This window comes from Carcharhinus amblyrhynchos, chromosome 23 (genome assembly GCF_965287045.1).
Source record: "Carcharhinus amblyrhynchos chromosome 23, sCarAmb.v2.hapA, whole genome shotgun sequence".
Taxonomy (NCBI): Eukaryota; Metazoa; Chordata; class Chondrichthyes; order Carcharhiniformes; family Carcharhinidae; genus Carcharhinus; species Carcharhinus amblyrhynchos.
In genome coordinates this window covers 24,531,752-24,544,001 of record NC_137346.1, presented here as the reverse complement: position 1 = coordinate 24,544,001, position 12,250 = coordinate 24,531,752, and the positions used below count along the sequence as shown (strand labels likewise).

Here is a 12,250-nt window from a genome sequence, read left to right as displayed (position 1 = left end):
TAGGTTGTGAAGTATTGGCAATGCTGTTGCTGTCAGGTTAGTCATTGCCCTGGGAGCCCTTTTGTAAGCCCTAGATTGCCCAAAAAGACAGGCCCCCACCCTACCCCTCCAGAGCCTCTGGGAAGGCTGCCAGTTTGCGCTTAAGTGGTTCAATTGGCCGCACGGTGACTATTCAAACTTTCTTCTTTTCCAATAAAATATCACATTGGCAAGAAAACATCAGTCTCTTCTTCCAACATCTTCTGCTTCAATTCTGCCAGCCCCCCTGCCTTCCCGATGTTCCAAAGAGTCCAAAACATTCAACCCTTGGTGTTTCACTATTAATTTCCGATATGTGCTATTTTAAAACAGGCTTTAAAATGAATTAAAATTTTAATTAAAAATACTGCAGAGATAAAGGAGTGTTATAAGATTCATATTTGAACCGCAATTGGAAAATGTAATAGTTTTTTGAGTTGAAAAACAAGGCTGAAACCTAGCCCAGGAGACATCATAAGCTAAATGTCAAGATTGACTTGAATGTGAAGTTTATTCAATTCCAAAGACTATCTAAAAGCCTCTAGCTGCATCCCAAAGGGCGACTCTGTTTTTAAAAGTCCCCAAAGTTTATAGATATGCATGGTTAATGTGGATGGAATCATGGGATGTGATCTCCAAAATGTTAGTAAGAATCCTAGATCCCACGCATTGAAAATTAAATTTGATTTGTTCCATTATCAGAGGTCAGTGACACTGAATATAAGTGCAGTGTACCCTGGGTGAGACTTAAGTGGGAAAATATTACAGCATTTTGTTACATAAGCATTGAAAATTCTAACATCATGGCAAGCAGAATCATACGACAAGGCTCCCTTTGCAATAATTTATCAGGTCAAGTTACTCATTATGTCTCTACAGATCTGCAAAGCTTAAGCTTCTCTATATTTTGTTTTAAACATTGTGAACAGAAAACTTTAGTATGGTAGCCTGAAATCTCAATTTTAAAAATATAAATTCTCACCAGTTGGAATAACCCACTCAATCAGTCTTCTGGAATTGGCTATTGTAGCCACGGAGGCCCAGAACCAGCAGTCTCCCAACTCTCCCTGGATAATGTCACTTTTGCTAACCCCATCTGTTACAAAGAAAGCATTTTCATGCAGATCCTAAGAACAAAGAAATAAATAATTTACAAAGAGGAGTATTCTTCTCCTGTTCACCATTTCAACTCTAATCAACAACTTGCATTTCATGGAATCATGTAGCAAAACTGCACAAAAGACGCCATTCGGCCCATCACAGCTGTTCCAGTTCTTTGGTGGAACTACTTATTTGATGCCATTCCCTTGCCCTTTTCCCATAAGCCCTGTAAATTCTTTCCTCTTTAATTGTTTATTCAATTTGCACACCATCTTCAATACAAAATTCCTCATGACACATAGCTTACAAAAAAAAACACACAGATCAGCTCAGATTTTAAGGAAATTCATTGAAAGCACAGCTATTAAGTAAATATATGTGAATTTGAAGAGAAAATGCTGGAAATGGTCATAGATCAGCCATCATCTGTGGAGAAGGGATGGTAGCCTTAAGATTTTAGGCAGATAGCTTTATACATCAATGAATCTTGATTTAAGGAAATGTTTCTTGAAATATACTCTCATTAACACACCTGAAATGCTAACCTATCTTTTCTCTTTTGCAGATTGGCTGACTCAATGTGAAGTTCCAGCATTTTCGGTTTTCCTCTTATTGGATTATGTTACAATCTGTCACTTATCCCTGACAGCTTTAAGAAACTAAAGTAAAACTACAGCAAGTGCTGCCTGCTGTGCTGGAGCTGCTTGTTTCTCATTGAAATTGTCCATGGGAAATAATGCCTTAAATCATTTGTAAGAGAGTACAGAGTCAAAATTAGTCATGGGCAATAATTTTTAATCTGCAATGCGTCTCCTGATTTTAGTCCTCACCTCCTGATATTTTCCACTATTAAAGGAACTATATATATAGTGGATGTGGGAGCTGTTGTATAATAACTGCTTGTTTTGCTCTATTATCATAGAATCTATAGAATCATAGAATCCCAACAGTGCAGAAGGAGGCCATTCGACCCATCGATCTGCAGCAACCACAATCCCACCCAAGCCCCACCTCCACAACCCGATGCATTTACTCTAGCTAGTCCCCCAACAGTAAGGGGCAATTTAGCATGGCCAATCCACCTAACCTGCACGTTTATCCAAAACAAATTTCTATCCTTACATTTTTTCACAATATCTACCTTTCATGCTGTGGCATATATTCCCAATCATTTTATCCTCGATAGATACTTAAGCTTCCAGAATAGTTTAGGATAGTTGTTTGTTTCAAGTGGAGCAAGCTATATCTAAGGCTGATCGGTATGTAATCATTGCAGTTACCAAGGTGCGCATCCATTTGATTCCTTCTGGGGCTATGTCCTCATAAGTTAATGATGAAGGTTCAGGGAGAAATTCGGGGTCTTCCCAGAGTTTACCAGTCAGCTCAAGCTCTTCTATAATTTTCTGATAGTTCTGAATAAAAATAAAATAGGTCTGACGGTTACGATGGAATAATATCTTTTTCTGTGTATTAAAAATAATATGTATCATGTAAATATTACAAGCTAGGAATGACTGCTGGTAATATTAATGATCTAACAGATCACGTACTCAAACAGCATTCCTCCTCTAACTATACCAAAAGTGAAATATTGTGGCTGCTGAAAATCTGAAATAAGAACAAAAAGCAGGAAAGGCTGTGCAATTGAAAGGCTATTAACCTGAAAGATGGGGTTGGATTTTCTGCTCGAGCCAGTGGCAGGATATGTGGAGAGCTGGGGTTGATAAGATGTTGGGAGTTTGTTAAGAGGACCACGGAGGATCATCAATAGATCTCCCCATGAGCCACATTGAACACAAGCTCCCCTATTAGGCGATTGGAGGCTTGCCCAATAGGGAAGGTGCAGGGGGAGGTTTAAAACAAATTGGCTCCACTCACGCCAATTTTGGCTACAATCTTACCAGCTTGCTGTGCCAGTCGATCAGCACAGCGAACCGATAGGATTGCATACAAGGCCAGAAATCGGGTTTGTGATCAGTTTCATGCCGTGTGCAGAGTTACTGGCGCTGTTTTGCCGGTGGGATGGATTTGAATATTAACGGCATGATTTACATACTCCAAGGGTTACCTCAGGTAGTAGTGTGCCTGGACGATGTCTTGGTTACAGGACATACACTCTTCTTAAGAATTAGTTAGCACAAAAATAAGCATGCTCACATGATGCTGGATTTTCAGCTTTTTAATAGAGATCAGACAGCAATTTTCAAAACAGCAGCTCTCAGACAGCAGAATTTCCAAGAAAGAAATTTATCTTCTGGCTGATTCCAGTCTCCAACTTCGAAGGCAAGAAGAGAGAGACGCTGCTCTCTCTTAACTCAAAAAGCAGCATCTGTGCTTGAATATTCAGTGTAAGACCATACCTGCCAATCATCCCATTCAAGCTCCAATCTGCAAAATCCCAGAGGAAAAAGCAGGAACTTGCCAGTGCAAGTCCTGCTTTCTAGATTTTGAGCACATGCTACCATTCCCACAGATGGAGAGTATAACTACATAGTTATTATGCATTAGATATGTTCGAGAAGACACCAGACATGGCCCTTGCGGCTAAAGGGATCAAGAAGTATGGAGAAGCAGGAGTGGGATACGCAAAGTGCATGATCAGCCATGACCATATTGAATGGTGGTCCAGGCTTGAAGGGCCGAATGGCTTACTCCTGCACCTATTTCGTATGTTTCTATATTTAGTGGGATTATGTTGTCTGCAGTGTGACATCTACTACTGTTGGTGGCAGTTTTAGAGTAAAATATAGAATTAGATGGTCAAACTTTTGTCTTGAACTTTGTAGTGCAGGAAGAAAAGCCTAATTAAAAAGGAATTCAGCAGCAGAATTGATCCAAAATGAATACTAATGCTGATATCCAGCATGTTAAAAGTCAAACATGCACGAAATGACAATTATTTGTAAATTGCAGTATGACTGATGAAAGATATGTTTAGACAGTTCTCCCCACCTAATTACATAAAATACTTAATTGGACAGAGTCTATAATGCCCATTAATCACATCATCTTTTTTGTTAAAACAGTTTTGACTCCTTTTAATTGTATACAAAATTGTCATTCACATTTGGTCCCTTAATTTGCCAAGCAACAATCAACATCCCTATTGGTCTGACAGAAAGGATTAAAATGTAGCATTTTTACAAGCTAAACAAACTGACATAATGAAAAATATCGAACTAGTTACTAAGCAACAGCCTTATTTTAATACTTTGAGTACTATAGTACTACTTCCCACAAATATCAGTGCACAGATAAAGTGGGGCCTGAAATGTTAGATAAACACTTGTTTAATTATATATTATAATCAAAGGCATAAAAGTATTCTTTCACAAGATTCTGAAATTCAGATACATGACAAAGATAGCACATTGTAAAAATAGCACCATCTCCATCAGAATTCCCTTGAATCTGAACATTAATGTACAATTACATTTCACTTTCTAAAGATACTACGAAGAATGTGATGTTCTGAGTATTAAATAGATGCTCCTAACACAACATGGGGCCAAAGCAAATACTGCAGTCCAATCTCATTACAGATTTGTAAATATTAAGGAATCTGGAAGGTGCAGCCCACTTAACACTATAATGGCAAGGAATTTTAGATTCCAGTCTCCAACTTCAATTTTTTTAAAAACATACATTTAAGATTTTTTTCATCTAAATTGTACAATGCAATTAAAATAATGAGCTACTAATGAAGATTTCAGTAAAATATTTCGGGCACAAATTATAAGTAAATTGACAAAAGCAGCAGACCCATGCTTATCAAAGTGCTTGGCAGTATGCAATATATATAACACATAAATCTGATTACCGATGTCATGACCAGGCTGTCAGCTTTAAAGGTTTCATTCAGTTGATACATTAGCTCCTCCACGTTGCCTTCTCTTGGACGAATGTCGAGTAGTGCTTTGACTTCTCCAGCGAGCATATTCCATTTTTCATATTGTTCTTTTACTTCTGCCACTTCATGTTTGCCCCCTGCTTTCACTTCCACCTGTATCTGGTCTTTATATTCTCTTTGCGAGGGTGGAGAGCCATCACCTTGCAAGAAGTGAATTTGAGTTACAGTAGTGTGGGTACACGAGCAACTATTCCCCATTCAGCAGTGGCTGAGGTCTTGCAGGATCTTCACAATAACACCTGTTATTTAGGTAGTCATAAGATATTCAACAGGATTCTCAGTAAACTGTGATCAATTTCCTTTGTTGCTATGAGATGATACATGCTGGAAAAAAAATGCCCTCCTCTCGGGAGGGTATTTGTAACTCATTTTGTTTGTTGTTGGAAGCACTGTGTAAATCTGTCTGAGTGACCCCTTCAAAAAGAATCTTAATTCAGACACTTAGTGCCCAAAGTGGTTCATTGCAATGAGCCCTTTAACCTGAAGCCTTGCAACAGTCGCTGTTTTTAAAGGAGATTAGAAATGATGCATGCTGAAGGGAATTTTGCTCTGTGTGAGAGGAGAGACTGAACCAGATGAGCAGTTAAACCTAACAAATGTGCTGCAAGTCCCCAGATTTTCCATAAGTATCATCAGGTTCTTCTAAGCAAGACTCTTTCTGGATTTGCACCGGATCAAAGTACCATAATTTTAATGTTAAAGCGATACCACACAGGACTACCCACTTAATCGATTGCATTTTCCTGGAAGTTCAAATAAACTTGAATTGAATATTTAATAAACCTAGATATTTGTTTCTTCTAACAATATAACTCCCGTTATCAGATAACAGTTGGCAAACTGAACAGTTTAGTTTAGGCTTGGCTGTGGTTTCAGGCAACATTAATAATACGTTTGTAGATATGTACATGATGACAATAAATCATCTTAAGGTAATTCCTTGATTCAATAGGTTCAAGTCTGCATTATGCTTTGTTACTAAAACGAAAGATGAAAATAATGGAACTGAGAGCTATAAGTTTCGATAAAGATATTACATCACTCATTCATCACATTTTTTACTTACATTATATATTTTTGAACATTTATATGTATCTACGTTGGCAAATGGATTTTTGTTTTCAATTTTAGCACCCATTCCAGCCATCAACTTCTTCCAAGTCAGATGACCCTCTACATTTCTCCAGCAAGTTAATGAAATACCAAATACAAAAGGCATCTCGTTCTCCACCTGTGTAAAGTTTGCTATATTTCCAACTATCTACTTTTACGCTTCTGCCATTCTTATTACTTCATTGTGGAAATGTAGTTTTGATTTTTAAAAATTCATCATAGAATCTCTACAGTACAGAACAAGGCCATTTGGCCCATCACATCTGCACTGACCATAATCCCACCCAGGCTTATCCCCATGTATTTACACTAGCCTGACACTAAGGGGCAATTTAGCATGGCCAATTCACCTAATCCACATACCTTTGGACTGTGGGGGAAACCAGAGCACCCAGAGGAAACCCAAGCAGACCCATGGAGAACACACAGAACTCCACACAGACAGTGACCTGAGGCTGGAATTGAAACCGTGTTCCTGACTTTGTGAGGCAGCAGTGCTAACCACTGTACTACCAGTTACCTCCATGAGCATTTAGCATTCCCAGCGTTATTTGTTTTCATGTCACTGGTCACTTGGCTGGCTTACCATCGTCCATCCAACATAAACTTAAGACTTTTCTGTCCCTTCCTACCCCTCCACGACTCCACCTCACTTGTCTTTGAAGACCCTCTTTAGCCAAGGTTTTAGTTAGGAATTCTAATTCTTCCCTCTTCTTTGTTCCAGTGTAAACTTTGTTGTATTAAGCTTCCTAAGATAAATATAGTATGTGAGCTGTTGTTATGGCTCTCCGGAGTAGCCTCCTATTCTTCAGTCTCAGTAAACTTCACCTCATGCGAAACTCTGCTTCCATTTGCCAATCAAACAGCGTCCTTCAATGCATAAAGTTCTCATCAAAGCTCATCCCCACTTTGCCCATTTCATTCTCTGTAACCTCTTCCGGTCCGACAAATTCCCTAGAATTCCTACTCCTTTGATTCTGGACTTTTGCGCATTGCTCTACCCTTGGACCCAACAAAGGCGCTTGTGCTTTCAGCTATTCATCTGCTACACTCTAGCATGCTCTCCTTGAACCTCTTCACTTCTCTTTACTCAAGACCCAATATTAATGACCCACCACTTTCATCAGGGTTTTGGCCAACCCTGCTAACACAACCTTCTTTGACTAAACGTTGATTGTACCCATGTGAAGCAACTTGGGGTTTTTTTTTGTTATGGTGGCAGTGTTATGGTTAGCACTGCTGTCTCACAGCACCAAGAATTGAATTGGGTTCAATTCCAGTCTTTGGTGACAGTGTGTGTGGATCTTGCACAATCTCCTTGTGTTTCCTCCAGGTGCTCCGGTTTCCTCCCACAGTCCAAAGATGTGCAGGTTAGGTGGATTGGCCAGGCTAAATTGCCCCTTAGTGTCCCAAGATGTGTAGGTCAGATGGAATTAGGGTGTAAATGTATGGGGTTACTGGGATAGGGCAAGACTAGATGAGATGCTCTGTTGGCAAATTGGTGCATACTTGATGGGCCAAATGGCCTCTTTCTGCACTGTAGGGATTCTACGAAAATGCCAATTTCCTTCGACAGACACAAAGATGCACGAAATTTAGCTGAATAGCTTATCACCAAATGTTGGCAAAGAATGTCTAACTGTGAATCAGTGGCTTGTTTTTTTTTAAATATTTCAGACGCTGGCAGATCTATTGCAAACTTCACTTGTAAAAAATACTTGTTTTTTTGGAGAAATGTGATGTGTTTTCCCTCAGCACTGGTGTGACTTGGTGGGGTCGAGGCTGCCGCATTCTGATTGGATGGAACGGCTGTCAATCAGGAACAGTGGGCCAATGGAAAGGTGCGCTTGTGTCGCCGGAAGTCCCGCCCCTGGGCATCCGGGTGCCGTGCGTTGCAGCCTCGCTCGCGGGCGGGCGGAGTGAGTGGAGCCTGAGGCCTAGTGGCGGATGAGGGAATAAACAGCTGCTTGGCTTCTCACCGCACCGGTGGGTTTGAGTGGGCCGATCGCCGTTTATTCTGTGAGTTGGGTCCGCGGGATGGGTGGGTTGAAGTGAATGGAGGGCGAGCGTGGCCCATCTTTTAGCTGGGCTTGGGTTGCGGCCTAGTTGGTTTGCATTGTAGGAGTTCCTGCAGAAAGGGTCTCGAGCAGCTCCAGGATCTCACTGCCAACTCTGGGGGAGCTAGAGAGAGAGGTGCAGTTGTTTAGTCCTTAACCCCCACCCCCTTTTGTTCTCTTTTTCCTTGCATCACTTGCACATTCTTTCCTCCGGGTGTTCCCAGTTTCCGTCCGCAGCCCCAAATTGTGCAGATTAAATGGATTGGCGATGCTAAATTGCTAATGCTAAATCCCCCAAGATTAGCGGGGTTACAAGGTAAACCTGGGTAAATGTTGGTGCAAACTCGATGGGCTGAATGGTCTCCTTCTACAACGTCGGGATTCTAAGTAAAATTGAACCAAGTCCTTACATTATAAAACCTCCCCCTGATATGGCTGAAAATTTTACCGTGTCTTCTGAATGTTAGGAAGATGTAGAATAACAACACAAGACAATTGCTCCTCCAATGCCTCTAGCGTACTGAAAATTTTCAACTGTCAGGGTTACACTGGGCTCTTAGTGAGTTTGTGGTTTTAAATCACTGATGCATGGCATGGAAAAACTTGCAACCATGTAAAGGTGATAGCAGTGGGATTTTTGGTATGAATGTTTTACTTGGTGGAAAATGGAAAGAAATTTTTCCCTCGGTGTGAGTTAATAACACAATACTGCAGATGTTAGAAATCTGAAATAACAGAAAATGCTGGAAATATTCAGGCAGTGTTTGTAAAGAAAGAAGCAGAATTAACATTTCAGTAAGCACAGCTTGGGTTTTGATGCACATACTTAGAATTGAATCCTACAGTGCAGAAGGAGGCCATTTGGCCCATCAGAGTGTGCACCAATCACAATCCCACCCAGGCCCTATCCTGTAACCCCACATGTTTATGCCAGCTAGTCCCCCGACACTAAGGGGCAGTTTAGCATTGCCAATCTACCTAATCCATACATCTTTGGAGTGTGGGAGGAAACGGAGCACTGGGAGGAAACCATAGCAGACACAGAGAGAATGTGCAACCTCCACACTGACAATGACCCGAGCCAGGATCAAACCTGGGTCTCAGGTGCTGTGAGGCAGCAGTGCTGCTTTTGGGGGCGCTGGGCAAAATAATCTAGCTGCTATCTATTAGCTTTAGATACCACTGTACAATATTGAAAAGTCATATATAAAACCAATTCTTTGGAGTGTATGTTATGTAAACAAATGGATCAGCCATTCCGCTCAAAAATGTTAAAACAAATAGCAGTTATATGAATGACCAGTTCACTTTTTTTGGACACATTGGTGGATAGGGATCTGTTGTCCAGGCACCAAAAGAACTGTACCTGTTTCTTCGAATTGTTTTGGGTGTGATATTTTCCCCAGCTTTAGGGACAGTGCAGCACACTGGAATTTTGCACTACTGTCAGAGGAGTTTAAGAACTCCCATTCTATTTTGGAAGTCAAACCTTTTGGCTCATGTCAAAATACAAGCAACTGAACTAGATGTAACTTGAAATCTGAGTGTTACATATAAAATGCCGATTACCTTTTTTTCTAAAATATTATTCAAAACTTCAATTTGCACACTCAAAAACATGAGAAGAATATTTTAAAACATATTTCAAGTGTTAGCAATTGCAAATATAGGTGTTCAGAAAATTATTAAAGCATGTGTTACATATTCATGGCTGAGTAAAAAGAAAATCAGAACTTCTACTATACTCTGCATTTGTCTAGGAAGAAACTTAATGTGTCAGAAGAATTCTTTTTGTTGTAATTATAAATTTTGCAGACCCTTAGATCTGCAGTTACAGTTTGTGTGTGGTGGATTGCCAACCTGATTTGGATGAAATGAACTGGATGTCACTATGTTGACGTTTAATCTGAACCAGTTTAATTCACATTGTTCTTTATGTTGCCACTGGTTTGGAATAAAAGTCAGGACTAAGGACTATACTTGCATCAACGCACATTGCATCTCATGCAGCAATCATTTTATTACTCCAGTTAACGTATTTACAGAACATTTTTAAACCTTTAGGCAATCAAATGTATGGATGTTGAATGGATATCGGCCAAATCATTTTAATTAGGAACGACCTCATTTATAACAACTTGACAAAATTAGAAACTCGCGTTAATCCATCTGGACATTATAATTTTTCACATGGATTTGTAGATAATTAAATGAAATCTGTCTTTTTCCTCAGGATCTACAAACATGGCGGCATTTCAGTACAGGGCTGCACCTGGGCCCAATCCAGTTCCGGTCCCTGTACCTGATTACATGTCTGAAGAAAAACTGCAAGAGAAAGGTAAGAAATTTCTGAGTTAATGTGATACATTCTGATACATTCATGTATTAACCTCTATTCTCTCCCCGCCCCCAAATAGTTGAAGTACAGAAGTACTTTGCAGGGAACAAGTCAAATAATGGTTATATCTTTGTACGTGGTTGATTTACTCAAGATTTTGATTTTCGCTCATGCTCCAACATTATTTCTGATTTTTTTTAGATTAACTTATGAGGCGTGGGCATCACTGGCTAGGCCAGCATTTATTAGCTATTGGTTAATGACAGTAATAAATCAAATCAAATCATGGAACATTTTTTAAGGAGTTACAGCAATTTGTTTTAACATGGTGGTCAGTCATAGAATTTTCCAGTGTCACCTCACCTTTTCATTTTTCATCATAATTAAATGTTTTTCCAGCTAGGAAATGGCAGCAACTTCAAGCTAAGCGGTATGCTGAGAAGAGAAAGTTTGGTTTTGTGGATGCGCAAAAGGAGGACATGCCCCCTGAGCATGTCCGAAAAATAATTCGTGATCATGGTGACATGACAAACCGCAAATTCAGGCACGACAAGAGAGTCTACCTTGGGTAAGAAACTTAGTCAATATGGCGAACAATAGCAGTAGCACAATTAAATTGCAGTTATGCTCTGGGATTCAATGTTTAATGTTTTGTTCTTGAATTCTACTTATTACTATATTAAAGGAAGCATTAACCCATTTTTGGTTTAAACAGTAAGCAGTTGGATGATAATCCAGAGCATAACAACAGTTTGCTCTTTTCTCAGTTGAAGAGGAAAGTGCAAGTCAACAGTAAGATACTTTGCAGGGAAAAATCCAAAATAATGGATATATCTTTATGCATGATGTATTTACTCTAGATTTTGCGTATTTGATTTTTGTTTATACTTTGTTTATACTTTGGATTTTTTTTAAAAGTTTCATTTATGGGATGAGGGTGTCTCTGGCTAGACCAGCATCTACTGGCAATTGATTAAGTCATGGAACACTGCTGGAATACTGTGAACAGTTTTGGTCCCCTTATCTAAGAAAAGGTATCCTGGCATTGGAGGCGTTCCAGAGAAGGTTCCTTCTTAGGCTGATCCTTCTTATGAGGAAAAATTTGGTTGGTTGGGCCTGTACTCAAAGAACAAAGAAAATTACAGCACACAGTCAGGCCCTTTGGCCCTCCAAGCCTGTACCGACCATGCTGCCTGACTCAACTAAAACCCTGTATCCTTCCAGGGACCATATCCCTCCATTCCCATCCTATTCATGTATTTGTCAAGATGCCCCTTAAAAGTCAGTGTAAAAGTTCCATTATCTCTCCTGGCAGTGAGATCCAGGCACCCAATACACACTACTTTAAAAAAAAAACCTGCCTTGTGCATCTAAAGTTTATGCAAATACTCATTGAAGTTTTGAAGAATGATGTGAGGTGACCTTATTGAGACACAGAATTCTCATGGGGCATGACAGGCTAGATGCTGAGAAGTTGCTTCTCCTTTTGGGACAGTCTAGGACCAGAGGGCATAATCTCAAAATAAAGGGTCAGCCATTTAAGACAGAGATGAGGATGAATTTCTTCTCTGAGGGTGGTGAATCTTTGGAGTTCTTTACAACAGAGAGCTGTAGAGGCTGGTGTTCAAGGCTGAGATAGACAGATTTTTAATAGATAAGGAAATCAAGGGTTATAGTGATAAGGCAGAAAAGCAGACTTGAGGATTATCAGAT

The 12,250-nt window shown here is 39.8% G+C and overlaps 1 protein-coding gene across 2 annotated transcripts in view; it reads left to right on the top strand.

Moving 5' to 3' along the window:
• Positions 1 to 8,028: 8,028 nt before the first annotated feature.
• The window catches only part of prpf8 (pre-mRNA processing factor 8), a 45,301-nt gene continuing 41,079 nt past the window's right edge, over positions 8,029 to 12,250 (top strand). The window contains exons 1-3 of one of the 2 annotated variants that reach the window (XM_080210978.1): positions 8,029 to 8,128; positions 10,433 to 10,537; positions 10,937 to 11,105. In XM_080210978.1, coding sequence (XP_080067104.1) covers positions 10,444 to 10,537; positions 10,937 to 11,105 — 263 coding nt within the window. In that variant the 5' untranslated portion in view covers positions 8,029 to 8,128; positions 10,433 to 10,443. Of the gene's footprint in view, positions 8,162 to 10,432; positions 10,538 to 10,936; positions 11,106 to 12,250 lie in introns of both variants that reach the window. The other variant, XM_080210977.1, reaches the window with a different exon arrangement.